The 14875-nt window shown below is 41.6% G+C and overlaps 1 protein-coding gene across 2 annotated transcripts in view; it reads right to left on the bottom strand.

Annotated features, from left to right (window-relative positions):
* The window catches only part of LOC125892859 (aldehyde dehydrogenase, mitochondrial-like), a 96774-nt gene extending 94880 nt beyond the window's left edge, over positions 1-1894 (bottom strand). For both annotated transcript variants that reach the window (XM_049583180.1, XM_049583181.1), the window contains exon 1: positions 1665-1894. In XM_049583180.1, the coding sequence (XP_049439137.1) occupies positions 1665-1781 (117 nt within the window). In that variant the 5' untranslated portion in view covers positions 1782-1894. The remainder of the gene's footprint in view (positions 1-1664) is intronic.
* Between the last annotated feature and the right edge of the window lie 12981 nt (positions 1895-14875).

Genomic DNA, 14875 nt, shown 5'->3' with positions numbered 1-14875 from the left:
AATTCAACCATTTAAATTTGTTTGCTCCTCCGCTAAGCCAAAATAAAAAACATAAGTCCCTGCCCAGTGCTTAAAAAATGATTTAACATGCCTCCCCATTTTTGCACCACCCCTTCCCCACTCATACATAACAAACAGTCTTTTTGGCAACAATTACATCGTAGGCAACTGGACTTTGATTTTGTCTAGAAGACGTTTCGCCTCTTATCCAAGCGGCTTCATCAGTTCTCAACGCATCGGTCTGACTAGTCCTCACTAGTCTGACAAACAGTGGAGTAAGACTCAGGTTTTTAACCTCTGTGGAGGTGTACACCCACCACCCTCATAAGACAATACTTCGTTAGTGGAGTTTCACTGGACCATTGTTTGGGTCAGGTGAGTCACACTAGTGAACAACAGTCGTTAGGAGTGAGTGGGGCCACTGGTGAGCAACAGTCGTTAGGCATAATGTGTGGTTACCAGTGAACGACTGTCGTTGTGTTTCTTTGAGCCACTTGAGGTTAGTTTCGGGCAGTCTTTGTTGTTCAATCTCTTAGGTACAGCAGCAAGGGCCGCATTGTAAATGGGGGATAGGTGGTGTCTCAGGCCACCTCCCCTATTTAGAGACGGCTTCTCTATTTTAACGTCTATTTTTACGTTAAAATAAATACGATTTAATTGTTGCCAAAATGGAATTGACCTGGATAAATGAGAATATCCACAGACAATAACAAACAGTCACTAAACTAGTACTAAACATGGATTCAAATCACATGGACGCACATTAATACGCTTGTCCGAGATGAGCCAGGCCTGCACAGAATCGATCACTGCTGATTGCTGCACAATTCATGCCCATTAGATTTGTGTCCAACTTCGACCTGACTTGCTCTAATGTCATGCACAGGTGGACAACAATAGATAACCTCATAAGAGCGATGCGGCCGCAGTTCTTAGAGCCAGGTGCTGCAGTTGCTCTCCACCATCTGCAAGACCCAGGGCATGATGGTAAACACCCGATTCTCACCTGATTCTCACCTGCTCTAACAGTTGATTGGTTTAGACGTTGACTCAACATTATGACATTTTTGATAAACTTTTTATTTTTGTTGAATTAGAGAGATCGTGGTTTGATTTGTCTCTTTTGACTGCTGTGACTTAAGAATGAAGGCTGCTGAAAACTGTCGATTTGACCCGAAGTGACCGCGGCTTTTTGTCACCGCCTCCTGGCCGTTTTCCAGGCGAGGCGCAGTTCATACCAAGCAAGCCTAATAACTGACATTATGTAACCTCACCAAGTGATAATTATCGCTTCTAAGCAGAATTTCGCAATGCCATTTGGTCTAGATCATCACAGAGAGACTACTTTTTAGCGTGACTTCACCTGTGTGGCTGCTCTTAAACAATCCAGCAGCATCTCATGACATGAGACGGAAGTTAGCTCAATAGAAAGTTAGGGGGTCTGCATAAATCCTATCCAACACATTTTCCCAGCCAAAGTAAACCTTAGAGCGTCACTTCAGCAAATTAGCATAATCAGTGCAGGGAGCACGGATCATAAATCCTCACTGCTTCTTTTGACTCGATTTACTGCTGTTTTGCGTTTACACACACTTGTTGACTGCGCAGTTGGCCAATGTCCAAAGCCATTTCGAAACACTTGAAATCATCGTGGCTAACTTTACCTTGTTGTAGTGGACCTCAGGCTGGGTGCTGGGTGCAGGGATGGCGGCCGCAGAGTAGTGACACACCAGCGGTCGGTTTAGTTTGGTAATGGCCCGGGACAGCACGGTGCGGAGCATGACAGACGTTGCAGCACGACAAATACAACCCGAAATGTGATCTCAGCCTCCGAACTTGGACTGTGCGGACCTGACCGAGCTCCTCGCGGACTTTAGTCATACGTAATATGACGTATTGCGTCATCACGTAAAGTCTGCGAGGCCGAGAAAGGCACTTCACGGCAAAGAATAAGCCGTTAATAGATGACTCATTCCTGTGGCTACTGTGCGTCAACGTCGCCGCCATCTTGGGGAGGTCACGGCCGGCTGGCTAGTACTGTTGTGTATGGAGATAAGCAAACTTGGCGTGCTCACTCAAAAGTCTCAAAGTGTAGGCTAATTGGGTGCCGGTGTCCAAAAAATTACAGCAAAGCAGAAAAACCCGACAACAACGGATTGCACAGCAGCTCACAGAAATCAGCTGGTTCAGATTAACATTAAAAACAATACAATATCAAAAGATAGACCAATATATATATATATATATATGTGTGTGTGTGTGTGTGTGTGTGTGTGTGTGTGCGCGCGCGCATGCCTATTGGTCTATGTGCAATCCGTTGTTGTCGGAAGCGCTGTAAACTAATACAAGTGAATGGACTTAACTTCATAAAGCGCCTTTCTACAAAGAAATTTACGTTAATACCGATCGTTTATTCATTCACACACACACACTAATATACTTGGGAAACAGTTAGGCACCAGAAACAATGTATTTGATCTTCTCAGATGGCTAAGATAAGAACTTTATTGATCCCACACAGGAGTAATTCACGTTACACCAGCTATAGAGAACAAGGTAGTGCCGAAAAACAATACACAGTAGCCTATATATATATACATACTGTTGGGAATAGAATGCTTTTATGTGTTTTACTATCAGTTGTGTTTCACTATATAAATTTTAGATGTGTGAACAATGAGAATACTGAGATGATTTCAGCTGACCTGAATGTGTTTGCTTTGCAGAAGTGGAGAAGTACAGGAGAGGAAGAGACATGAAGTCTGAGGAGCACATACCGCAATGCTTAGATAATTAGTTTCATATATGGTAAAAAGAATAGAAAGTGATGTACAGATAGTAAGGTACAGCACGTGTAGGGAGTTGTGTTGTTCTCTTGTCTTTCAAAACAAGAACCACGCCCCCACTGTCAGCGGGAAGGAGTCAGATTAACACGAGGCAGGGGCGTGGTGTGGTGAAGGAGGAAGTGGAACTGCCAATGAGAAGAGGACAACGCCACTCTCTGTTACGCTCAAATATACTGGGTCAGGGAAAGGACAGGAGGTCAGACTTCGTGAACTGACACACCTTTGTTGTTCGTCAGGGACGTGAAGTTGAGACCCAGAGCTCTGTAATTTTATTCCTTTACTGCTTAATAAACTACATTAACTGAGACAGAATATCTTCTCCTATTGCTTCATTAAAGAACACGCAGGACTGAGCTCACACATAGCACATTAGAGAGTAGGATGAGACTCTTAGTCCAACAATACATACATACATATACATACATAGCCCGTGGGGCTGGTGCTGCTGCATCGGGATCGCAGGAGAGGGAAGCGCCGGGTCGGTGGAGCATGCTCGGCAGTCACTGGGGGTGACGGTGTGCCCCCAACTCCTCTCCCCAGCATGGAGTACCGTTCTGAAGGAAGGGAAGCGCAAGCCTCACAAGCCCCAAAAAGTGTAGCCTAACTGTGTAGGATATCTGAGTCACCAAACAGCTTAATTTCAGCACTTGCAAATCCTGCCATTAGTATGGTTAGGTTCACCTCAAGGCTTTGGAACCATTGGCGTTTTAGTTTATATGCAAATATTTGCTATTTTTGTATCTGTCTGTCCTTTTACTGTGTCTTGTATTTGTATTGTATATTTTATTGTGTATATATATGTATATGTGTGTGTATATATTAGGGGTGCAACAATACACATATTCGTATTGAACCGTTCGATACAATGGTCTCAGTTCGGTAGGCACTATGAAACGAACAATACGCAATTTTATTTATTTATTTTATCAACTTCTGACATGCGCTCTATGCTGAAAGCTCAGTGGATCTGCGCTCAACTATGCAGCCGAGCGCAGATCCACTAAGCTGTGCCTCTCACATTCATTCAGACCAAAACAAGCTGCTGAGACAGAAGCTACATGCGAAGCTAGCTCGTTGCAACATGGCTAATGCCTCAAATATACCTGAAATCGAAGATCCTCCACCATCCTTCAGATCTGGCGTGTGGAACTACTTTGGTTTTCGTGTTAAGTATGACCCTGATGGCAAGCGTGTCGTGGACAAAAATACAACGGTATGTCGCAAGTGTCACACAACGATAAACTACAACAGTGGAAATACAACAAACATGACAACACATTCACGCCGACATCACCCCGATGCGAAAATAGGTGGAACCAAACAAACCTATGTTACGGCACATAGGGAGCTATTTCTTTGTAATATATACTCTGCTGCTAAGAATGCACCACAGAAGATGAGTGATTTATCAGATGCATTTATTTTATTATTATTATTTTTTACAAGGTGCTGTTTTTGTTTTATATGGTGCTAAGTATGCACAGCAGAAAATGGGGCAGGTATAGCTGCACCAGATACATTTAATTTAATTTAAAAACTGTACTTTTGAGTTGAAACAAAAATGTTGATAATTTTAATAAACTACAAGTAAAAAAAGGCATGGAAATTTCTTTTTTTCTGTATCGAAAAAATATTGAACCGTGACACTAAAATATTGAACCGAACCGAACTGTGAATTTTGTGTATCGTTGCACCCCTAGTATATATATATATACAGTACAGGCCAAAAGTTTGGACACACCTTCTCATTCAATGCGTTTTCTTTATTTTCATGACTATTTACATTGTAGATTCTCACTGAAGGCATCAAAACTATGAATGAACACATGTGGAGTTATGTACTTAACAAAAAAAGGTGAAATAACTGAAAACATCTTTTATATTCTAGTTTCTTCAAAATAGCCACCCTTTGCTCTGATTACTGCTTTGCACACTCTTGGCATTCTCTCCATGAGCTTCAAGAGGTAGTCACCTGAAATGGTCTTCCAACAGTCTTGAAGGAGTTTCCAAAGGTGTTTAACCTGACTTCTGCACAACACGACTGATGGTCCCAACCCCATTGATAAAGCAAGAAATTCCACTAATTAACCCTGATAAGGCACACCTGTGAAGTGGAAACCATTTCAGGTGACTACCTCTTGAAGCTCATGGAGAGAATGCCAAGAGTGTGCAAAGCAGTAATCAGAGCAAAGGGTGGCTATTTTGAAGAAACTAGAATATAAAAGATGTTTTCAGTTATTTCACCTTTTTTTGTTAAGTACATAACTCCACATGTGTTCATTCATAGTTTTGATGCCTTCAGTGAGAATCTACAATGTAAATAGTCATGAAAATAAAGAAAACGCATTGAATGAGAAGGTGTGTCCAAACTTTTGGCCTGTACTTTATATATATATATATATATATATAAATATATATATATATATATATATATATATATATATATATATAGGCTACTGTGTATTGTTTTTCGGCACTACCTTGTTCTCTATAGCTGATGTAAGGTGAATTACTCCTGTGTGGGATCAATAAAGTATATTAGTGTGTGTGTGAATGAATAAACAAAGTATTAAAGCATGAAATCCCGCATTTTTAATGTACGAAAGCATCCTGTATCATAACTACATGTATGCCGTTTGTAACAAACCAAACCGCGTGAAAATCAGTTGAAAATTCAGCGAGTTATTCTATTTTACTTGTGCATACAGCTCCTTCCTCAATAGAAGTGAATGCACTGTGGAGGCGAAGCGAGACCCATCCAAGATGGCGGCCGGCGAGGACGCGCTCAGGCAGTTGATGCGGCGTCTATGTATATATGTCTATGGGAGGCACAGCCCGTAGTTTTTCGACTAACGGAAGTGCAGGGGCCTCGGCGATCGCTCACGCCCTTCACTTTCGGTGGTGCCCTAACAACAATAACATCGTAGATTAGCTGGGCTAACCGTTAGCTTTTAACGCTAGCCGTTAGCGGTGTCTGTAATAACCATAGACTGTATAAAAATAAGGTAATAACTCAATAAACGGTCCGTGAATAAAATATTTTTTCCAGCAGATATCTTAGTTACAACATGGTTGAGCTAGCAAAGCAGTTGTGTGTTGCTATGTGTGGTATTTATTTAGTTATGGGAAATCACAATGTCTAGAAAGCATCAGTGGCTGCAGCTTACACGGACAGTTAGCAAAGCTAACATCAGGACGTCATCTGTTAAAAGCCTCCTGTTGTTGGATACGACATGAAACTACTCCAGTTAGCTCAATCATGTTGTAACTCAGACATCCGCTGGAATTTTTTTTTTTTTTCATGTTGACAAGACGGTGTTTTGGGTGGAGCAGTCGCTGTGGACGCGGAGCTTGCTGTTTCTGTAGGTACACATTTCCTGGAGACACCTGCACGTCTTGGCCATGCCCCCTCCATTGTGATTGGCTAAAGCGCAGCATGTTCAAACTTAAAGCCCCCCCCCCCCCGTTTGTCTTTCACACAGGCTGCCGACAGATTTTACCATGCAAATTGCAGAATCTGTCTTGAGAGATTATGTATGATGTAATAGTGTACCAAAATAAACATGTCTTGTTTTGAAATTTTGTTTACATTTTTTAAAATAGGACATTTTCTAGGTGCATGTGCACATTTTCAGGCATGTTGAAGGTCATTTGGGACAATGGCAAAAGGCTACTGAAATGAAATCCTAGCACTAGTGTACTTATATTACCTGATAAAAAGAAAGACAACACATCTATGTCAACCATAGACTATAAATAATGGACATAGTCATTGTGATGTCACCCACTGGATTGTGATGTCATGCCGTGTTGGTTAATGTAGGTTAACGTTCGTTAGCATAGATGCTAAAAGTCAACTAGTCAAGATAACAAGCTGACTTACTGGGTTAGTTGATAAATAAGTTTAAACATTTTGCTAGTAGAGCTAATGCTAACTTTGCTAACATTGAAGGCAATGCTAGCGAGACTACAGTCAAACTCCAAGAAGTCTAGTTCAATAAAAACACACATTTGGGTGGTCTAACATAGCTGGATAGTTAGTGGATTAGTCAGGCTTTCTAACCATATGGTCCATTTGATAATTTGGTAGTTTATTACTAGAACATCTTTTTTTTCATATGACTGTATTTGAATGGGAGCTGTCAATCAAAACATAGCCACACCCATACCCTGCTTTATCATCAATTTTAAATGAACCTAAACGAGGTTATAATTTACTAAATGGACATCATGCTTTAGGCTATTGAAGAAGACTTTAAACTAGTGATCGAGACCATAAACTCATTAGGCAAGTGTTTACTGAGGTAATAAATCAAGTGAGAAGTAGGGTCATTTATTTCTCCAACAATAACATACAACAATACAATAAAGCATAATGCAAATGTTGTTTCAGTAGTACGTTCAGTGTGCAGGTAGTGGCATAACAAGGAATTTTGTCCAACAACACAGCAATGTTTGTGCCTACAGTACACATGATCACTTTGTTTATTCCATGTTTTGAACCCTATCCGTGATTATTTTAATGACTGTTGCAGAGTAGAATGGCACCCAGCAAAAAGACAGGTAGATGGAGGGAGAAAGTGCAAGGGAAAGATGGAAGACAGGGTGCAAGAGTGGAGAAATAGGAAAAAGAGTAAGGAAGAAGTACAACAGATGGAATGAGAGCAGAATGAAGGGAGCTATCGAGGAATATAGAGAAATGGTGACGGCAGGTAGCAAACCCCAGCTACGTTTTCTGGCCAGGGCTTGGAATATTCCAAAATCCACCCTACAAAGCAGAGTGAAAGGTCTCATAGATGGACACAAACACATGGCAGGAAGGAAGACCATCATCTCAGCAGAGGATGAGGCCAATCTGGCTGAGTTAATTGCAAATCTGGCAAAGTGAGAATTTCCTATGAGGAAGATGGAGATTCAGATGCTTGCATTTCAGTTTGCAAATGTCAATGGCCTAAAAGGCTTCTTGGGGAGCAAGGGACGAGCAGGCCACTATTGGTTTGAGGGATTTATGCTGAGACACCCCAAACTTAGCATGAGGAAGCCAGAAGCCGTCTTCGCAGCTGCGGCTGCTTGTTTTAACCCAACTGTTGTGGCGCAGTGGTTCAGGTCCTATAAGGACATCATCTCTCAACTCGGTGTCCAAGATGTGCAGGGCCATTTGTGGAACTGCAAGAGACCGGGTTGCAGGATCATTTTGTGTCTGCAAAAGTGGTGTCATCAGTAGGATCCCCCTGCTTTGAGGTCACCGCAAACGAGAGAGGTGAGACCACAACCCTCCTGGCAAGTCTCAATGCAGCAGGTGAATACGGCCCACTCCTGGTGATTTTCAAGGGAAAGCGCCTGCGCCATGAGTGGTGCTATGGGGCTCCCGACAACACGATGGTCAAAGCAACAGAGACCGGATGGATAAATGCAAATGTGTTTCTGGACTGGGGAAGACAGTTCATTGCTTCTCTACCAAAGGATGACCCCCGCCCACATGTCCTCCTCCTAGATGGGCACAGCTCTCATGTCTTTAATCTGGAGTTCTTGGAGCTAATGAGAAAACACAACGTGCATGTTGTCTGTTTTCCTGCACACACCACCCACATTCTGCAGCCAGCAGACAGGGCATTTTTCAGGAGCCTTAAGTACCACTGGAACCTGCAGGGCCGTCTCTTCACCAGGGAGAAAGGTGGGCAGAGGCTGCAGAAACCACTGTTTTTTGGAGTGTTTTCAAAGGCATGGAAAAGTGCAGCAACACCTCAAAATGCCCAGGCAGGGTTCAGGGGCAGTGGGATATATCCTCTGGACCCAACTCACATTGACAGGTCTCTGTTCGCTCCAAGCCTGACTACTGACAGAGAAGAAGCTCCAGAGATCGACAACACTGTCACTGCAGAGAGGGAGAATGCTGTGACTGAGATGGTGACCCCTGAGCTGGACATCCCCCTGGAAGGTAATCTGGATGTGCCAGCAGCAGTTGATTTTGTCCCCACAGTGGCTCCCTCGACATCTACTCAGACCACTAATATGATGCCTCTCACCAACGTAGTCGGGGTGAAGACCAGCTTTGATGAACTCATCACACTGCCTACCCGCAATCGCCCATCTACTAACAAGCCAAAAAGATCCAAGCCTCCAACCTGCCACCTTACAAGTCAGATACACTTTGACTATGTTCAGAGCAGAGCCAAGGGGAAAGGGAAGGGGAAGCAACCACAAAAGAAGCAGAAAACTGAGGATAATCTGTGCACCATTTGTGGAGGAAAGTATGGGGACAAAAAAGATCTGAAGAGAGAAGAGGAGTGGATTTCCTGTGGAGCCTGCAAGAAGTGGTACCATCAGACATGTGGGGAGGAAAATGGAGCGATCAATGATGATCAATCATACCTTTGCAAGGACTGCCTTTGAATGTGAAACTGTGAAATTTGAAACTCAAAATTAAATAGTGGAAAAAAGTTTAGGCCTACACGTTGACACTGTTCCAATAATACTGATGTTGATGCCATTGTATTTTTTTTTTAATGGTTTAATGTTAATATTGAAGAGAAAATAGGAGGTGATAGTTGAACTCAAAGTGAAAAAAAAAAAGTTTACATTGACTCTGTTCCAAAAATGCTGATGCCATTGATGAACACACTGTAGTTCTGTCATTTCAGCAATTTTAATGTTTTAATGTGCTTTTAATGTTAATGTTTACAAACATTTTAAAAAAAACTTAATGAGTTGTTTTCATGAATTGATGTGTTGATGAATCTGCTTTCAATAAATTCAATATTTTTGAAAACATGTTGGATTCTTTAAGCACTTTAATACCTTAATCAATAGCCTAAGACTAAACCTGTTGATGAAATAATTTATTCAGCTATTATAACACATAATAGGCTAACCCATAGTACCAAGTAACCTTAGACATGTAAAGTAAAAGAAGAAATCAGTTTAAATATTCTTTGAAATATGTCACTAGGGTTGAAAGAAAGCACTTACACTGATGAAAGTGTGTCCCAAATTACCAAATACGCTGTCCCAAATTACCAAACAGGCTGTCCCAAATTACCAAACATGTCACTGAAAGAAAGTTTTGAGTCAGCTACAATAAAATGGTGAGCCATGCTTTGTAGAAATATCATATACATTTAATTTCTTCACATAAATAAAGTAGACACCTTGAGGAATTCAGAAATGCATCATATGTTGGGTTATTTTTTCAAATTGAATGCAAAGAATGCGACCACTAGATAGAATTACAAAAAGTGTCCCAATATACCTGAGTTCACCCTATCTGACTAGTTAACTGACTATATGTTGAGGAGCTGCTGTATCAAAATGAGTTGTCTTCCTCCAGAAATTAGGGTTATGGTATATTTCTTTTATGATTCCAATCCATTCCTCTTTTGCTGTGGCTCAACATTTAAATAACTCAGATTTGATGGTTTAGTCACAGAGTTTCCCCTACCCAAAAAGTGTTATGCTTTTCTTTCACAAATGTGGGAATGATGGTCCGAAATTGCATTAAAATGTACATAACAGTGAAATTTATCTTGCCTAGCCGGCCAGCACTCTGGGTGCTCAGCACCCCTAAACCTCTGATCCTAGAATCGCCCCTGGGACGGAGCATATTGAATATCACTGTCTACATGTTTACACTTGCTGAACACGTATTGATAAAGTATTGGCTTCTAACTCACTAATGTCACTTACAGTAACGAGTGTAGCTGCGGTCAACTCGAGTCATTTTCGAGTTATCTTCACATTAGGCTCGTTCGAGATGAACTGCGCCTTGCCTGGAAAGTAGATGAGAGCAGGCGGCCGCAGCAGGTGGGGGTGACAAAAAGCCGCGGTGAAGTCGGAGAGTTTCCCGACAGTTTCCAGCAGCCTTCAGTCCGTACAGGAAGTCACAGACACACTTGCATCCTGTCTGGAATGATGTCAATTCATTAAAAAAGTGATCAGACCCATATATCAGTTTGTTTTCAGTCTCCAGTTGTTTATCCTATCCTACTATCCTACTATCCTATCCTACTATTAAATGGAGAAACCTCTGTCCCTCCGTCCGTCCATCTGTCCCATCTGTCCCATCTGTCTGTCATCATCCGTTTTCCTCCTTACTGCTTTGACCTACTTCTCTGAACTTGCACATAGGCTTTCATCTTGGTCATGTGCAGACAGCCATGATGCCGTTTTTGCATTTTTCCCACATTTCTACTGTTTATATTCGTGTTTTTGTCCACTACCCATTCATACTGTGAGCACCATTAGCAGCATGAGCTGTGTAATTGTAATTTCATTTTCTTCGTGTATTCTTTGTGTTTTCAAATACTTCAGATGTCTAGACATCTTAGGGGCCGTTTATACGACAACGATTTCAGTAAAAACGGAAAAGTCTGTCCTTTGCGCTTTAAAAAACAGGTCAATGGGTGGCAGTGTAAATTTGCAAAGCAACACCACAGCATGACTCCATGCACCTGTGCTGAAGCGCCTTCTTCTCCAACGCCGTGATTACAAACCAAAACAAAGACGACACACTGGCGAGCATGCACAGATAACTTTGTCTGGATGGACGACGAGGTGGAGTTGCTACAGTAACAGATCTACACTTAACTTCAAATCAACAGGGTGAGCAGCGCAAACAGAGCTCAGCATTGTTGTTGTGACGGTCGGCATGCCTAGTGACTGGAACCATAATGCGCATGTGCGAAAAGTCTCCGTTTTCAGAGGAACTGCACATTGCACGTTTACATGACAACGGAGATGCTGCCGTTTCCAAAATGTTGCACTCCGGAACCCGTTTTCAAATCATTGCGTTTTCAGGCACTCAAAACGCAGCTGTCGTGTAAACGATCGGCCAAAATGCAACTAAAGTTTACCGTTTTCAGTTGAAATCGTTGTCGTCTAAACGGGGCCTTAACCTCCCACCTAGATACAAAATCTTGCAGGATACGCCAGGTGTGAAACACACCCTAGGGGATCGGAGCCAATACTTGCGGCAGACGAAAGAGTGTGAAAACAATGGGTAGGGGCGCCGCTCCCTGCCGCAGACAGAAGGGTGTGAAACACACCATAAGAGGCGGTCCTCAGGTATAAATGTTTAAGCTTCCCCATGCTTGGGGTCTTTCTTCATTCTGACCGCTCGTGTGCTGACTGACTTTTTCTTTGCAAAGAAAATAAAAACCTTGTCGGCCGGTAGAAGTCTCTATTTCATTATTAACCAGCAGCAGAGAATTTCCACAACAGCTGCACATGCGCAGAGACCACTTCGAAAACACCTGCGCTGGGACCACAGTTTGGCTGGGAAGCCTTTATCGCCAACACTTGCGGATCGAAACCTGGAGGCCTATGTGTGTACCTGTGTGCCCGCACACGGCCCTCGCATGCGCGTGCCTCCGTGCTGTCAGCCAAAACTATGCTCCATGTATTTTGCCACAAAGCATGTTTCTAAATACAGTGTGCATTGTTTGTCTTACATTAATATTAATTACACAATGCATTTACAGTGCTCTGATTTTGCATCTCCTCTAATGTACTTTTTTGATTTCTTATTCCTTTATACATAACACATCCCCAGGTATGGACTAGTGATAGATTAATTTACTAAAATGCTTTACAGGTGATCTGTAGTTTATGTTAATGGTTTAACCTCCATTTGACATGAATTCTCCTGTAAATCAGCATCATATCAGTTTGACCTGTCCCCTCAACTACACGGGCTAAATAAACTTTAATTTAATAATTAATAAACTGTTTGACTATAAGGTTAATATTTTCAGAGGAAAAAAATACAAGACAACAGTTTTCATTAAGGCTCAGTCAGATACAGTCAGGGCTTCACATCTGTACAGATGTTATTTTAAGAATCCTCACATCCCACTGACCACAAGTATCTGTGTTGCTAAATACTTCAACAATTAAAACAGTACAGTGTTAATAGGCCTATACAGTAGACTCTGTATAGTTTACGATGAGTGTATTTAGTCTCTCACAACTGAACTTCACTATCAGTCACACAACATGTTTTCTGTTCACAGAATAAACCTTCAGATCAGACAAATGCAATCGTAATCTCTAAAATTCAACTAAAATTAAAAGTTCATCTAAAACGTCATCTTGTTGAGTCGATATCTGAACCAATCAGCTGTTAGATCAGGTGAGAGCCAGGCGGTGCAGTCGGTGGAGAGCAACTGCAGCGACTGGCTCTAAAAACTGCAGCTGCCTCGCTCTCGCTGTTTCATCGCTGTCCACTTTTGTAATACGTCAGAGCAAGTCGGGATGAAGTCGAACACAAAACTAACCGGCATGCATTGTGCGCCGATCACCGGTGATTGAATCTGCGCAGGCCTGGCTCATCTCAAACGAACGTTTTGTTTCCACCGCGGCCGCTCGGCTGTTCACCGGTTACCGTGTCGTGTAGGCATGTGTGAGTGGATGTGTGTGTGGAGGAGTTCAGCGCCGGCACAAAAGAACTGATACCATTGGCACTTATCAATACCACAGTCTTTGATAATTTAGTACCAGGTTTCGGTACCCATCCTTAATCAAAACACAAACAAAGGGGAACTTGTAGAAATGAAATAAAGTTTGCAGCGGTTTCCCATGCCAGGAATAAATAAATAAACAAATTAATTAATTAATTAAAAGTGCGGAACTCAAGAATTCTGGGTAATCTGAAAAGTCCTACCCCCCTACTAGGTAGTTTTTTCATGGAAAGTTTGGGTTTTCCCCGGGTAATTTCGGTGGAAACACACCGAGGCTTTTCACAGTCCCAGGTAAATGAAAATTAAAAGTTCCTGCGGTGTAAAAGGGCTGTGAGGTGGCAGTTTAAAAGACAATATCAAACCACCTCTCAGCGTAACACAGTTGAATTCATTTAAATAGTATTAGCATTATACATGGTAGAAGAAAATAACCATGTAGAAAGAAGAAGAAAATCCGCATACTGAATTAGAGCTCCCAGTTTTATTTATTGACTAAAATGCAACGTTTTGACCCGAATGGTCTTCCTCAGGCATCTTCAAAAGAATGAAATGGCAGGTGGCAGGTATATATATGTATATATATATAGGCTAAGAGCCAGGTGACATCCCACCCACGTCATCTGTCAATCAAACAATCAGACAGTCATTCAGGTGAGCCATATATAGGCATATGATGGCTACTTAGTATGCATGAAGGATTTGCATATCAATAAGTGCAAAGAATACAGATATAAAAAATATACAAATTGTTATTGGGGAAACACACAATACAACAGAGACAACTTAACTATTAGAAAAAACTTTTTTAGAATTTTTTAGAAAATGTTTTAAATTTTTTTTTTTTTTTTTTTTTTTTAGAATTTTATAGAAAATTTTTTGCAAAAAAACCAAACAAACATAGGATTACAGTTTTAAAAGGAATACAGTTTTAAAAGGAACACTGCTTGGAGAATAAAACCACCAAATACCAGTTCACAAAAAGGGCCTAATGTCAAAATCCTCATTAAGGCCATTAGGGCCATTACTGCAGTTATTTTTATGTTATGTAATCTTTATTCACACTGTATTTATTAATTAAAACAACATATGTCATGTATTGTAGCTTAATTCCTACACAAAAATGACAGTGTCAGGGCTTAAAGTGAAAAATTTGTCAATCGTTCTCCGTCTATAATTTTGCGCCCTACTTGAGCCATGCCCACCTCTATTTATTTTTCACCCCTCTCTCCAGTTCTGCTGTATTAACACTGGGTTTAATATATTTTGCTTCCATCTCTCTGCCCTGCTCTACTGTACTTCAACGCTACTTAGCTCTCTCTCTACTCTACCAGTAGACTACCACATCCAGATGTTGCACAAAACGCACACAGCAGTGTTTCCCCTAGAATGGAGTTGTAGCAGCGGAGGTGAAGCACACGCATGAAAAATAATTTTCACATGTGTGAAACTTTTTTGTATGCTTGCAAAGCACAGCCTGCTGGGATGTTTCTATGTATCTACTGGCACCAGAAGGGCTCTTTAGGACTAAGTACATACAGTACATGTGTGCACAGTATGAGCAGGTGAAGTGTCTGT

Source organism: Epinephelus fuscoguttatus, linkage group LG8, assembly GCF_011397635.1.
Source record: "Epinephelus fuscoguttatus linkage group LG8, E.fuscoguttatus.final_Chr_v1".
Lineage (NCBI taxonomy): Eukaryota > Metazoa > Chordata > Actinopteri > Perciformes > Serranidae > Epinephelus > Epinephelus fuscoguttatus.
The sequence above is the reverse complement of the archived record's forward strand: the minus strand, read 5'-3'. Positions and strand labels throughout refer to the sequence as shown.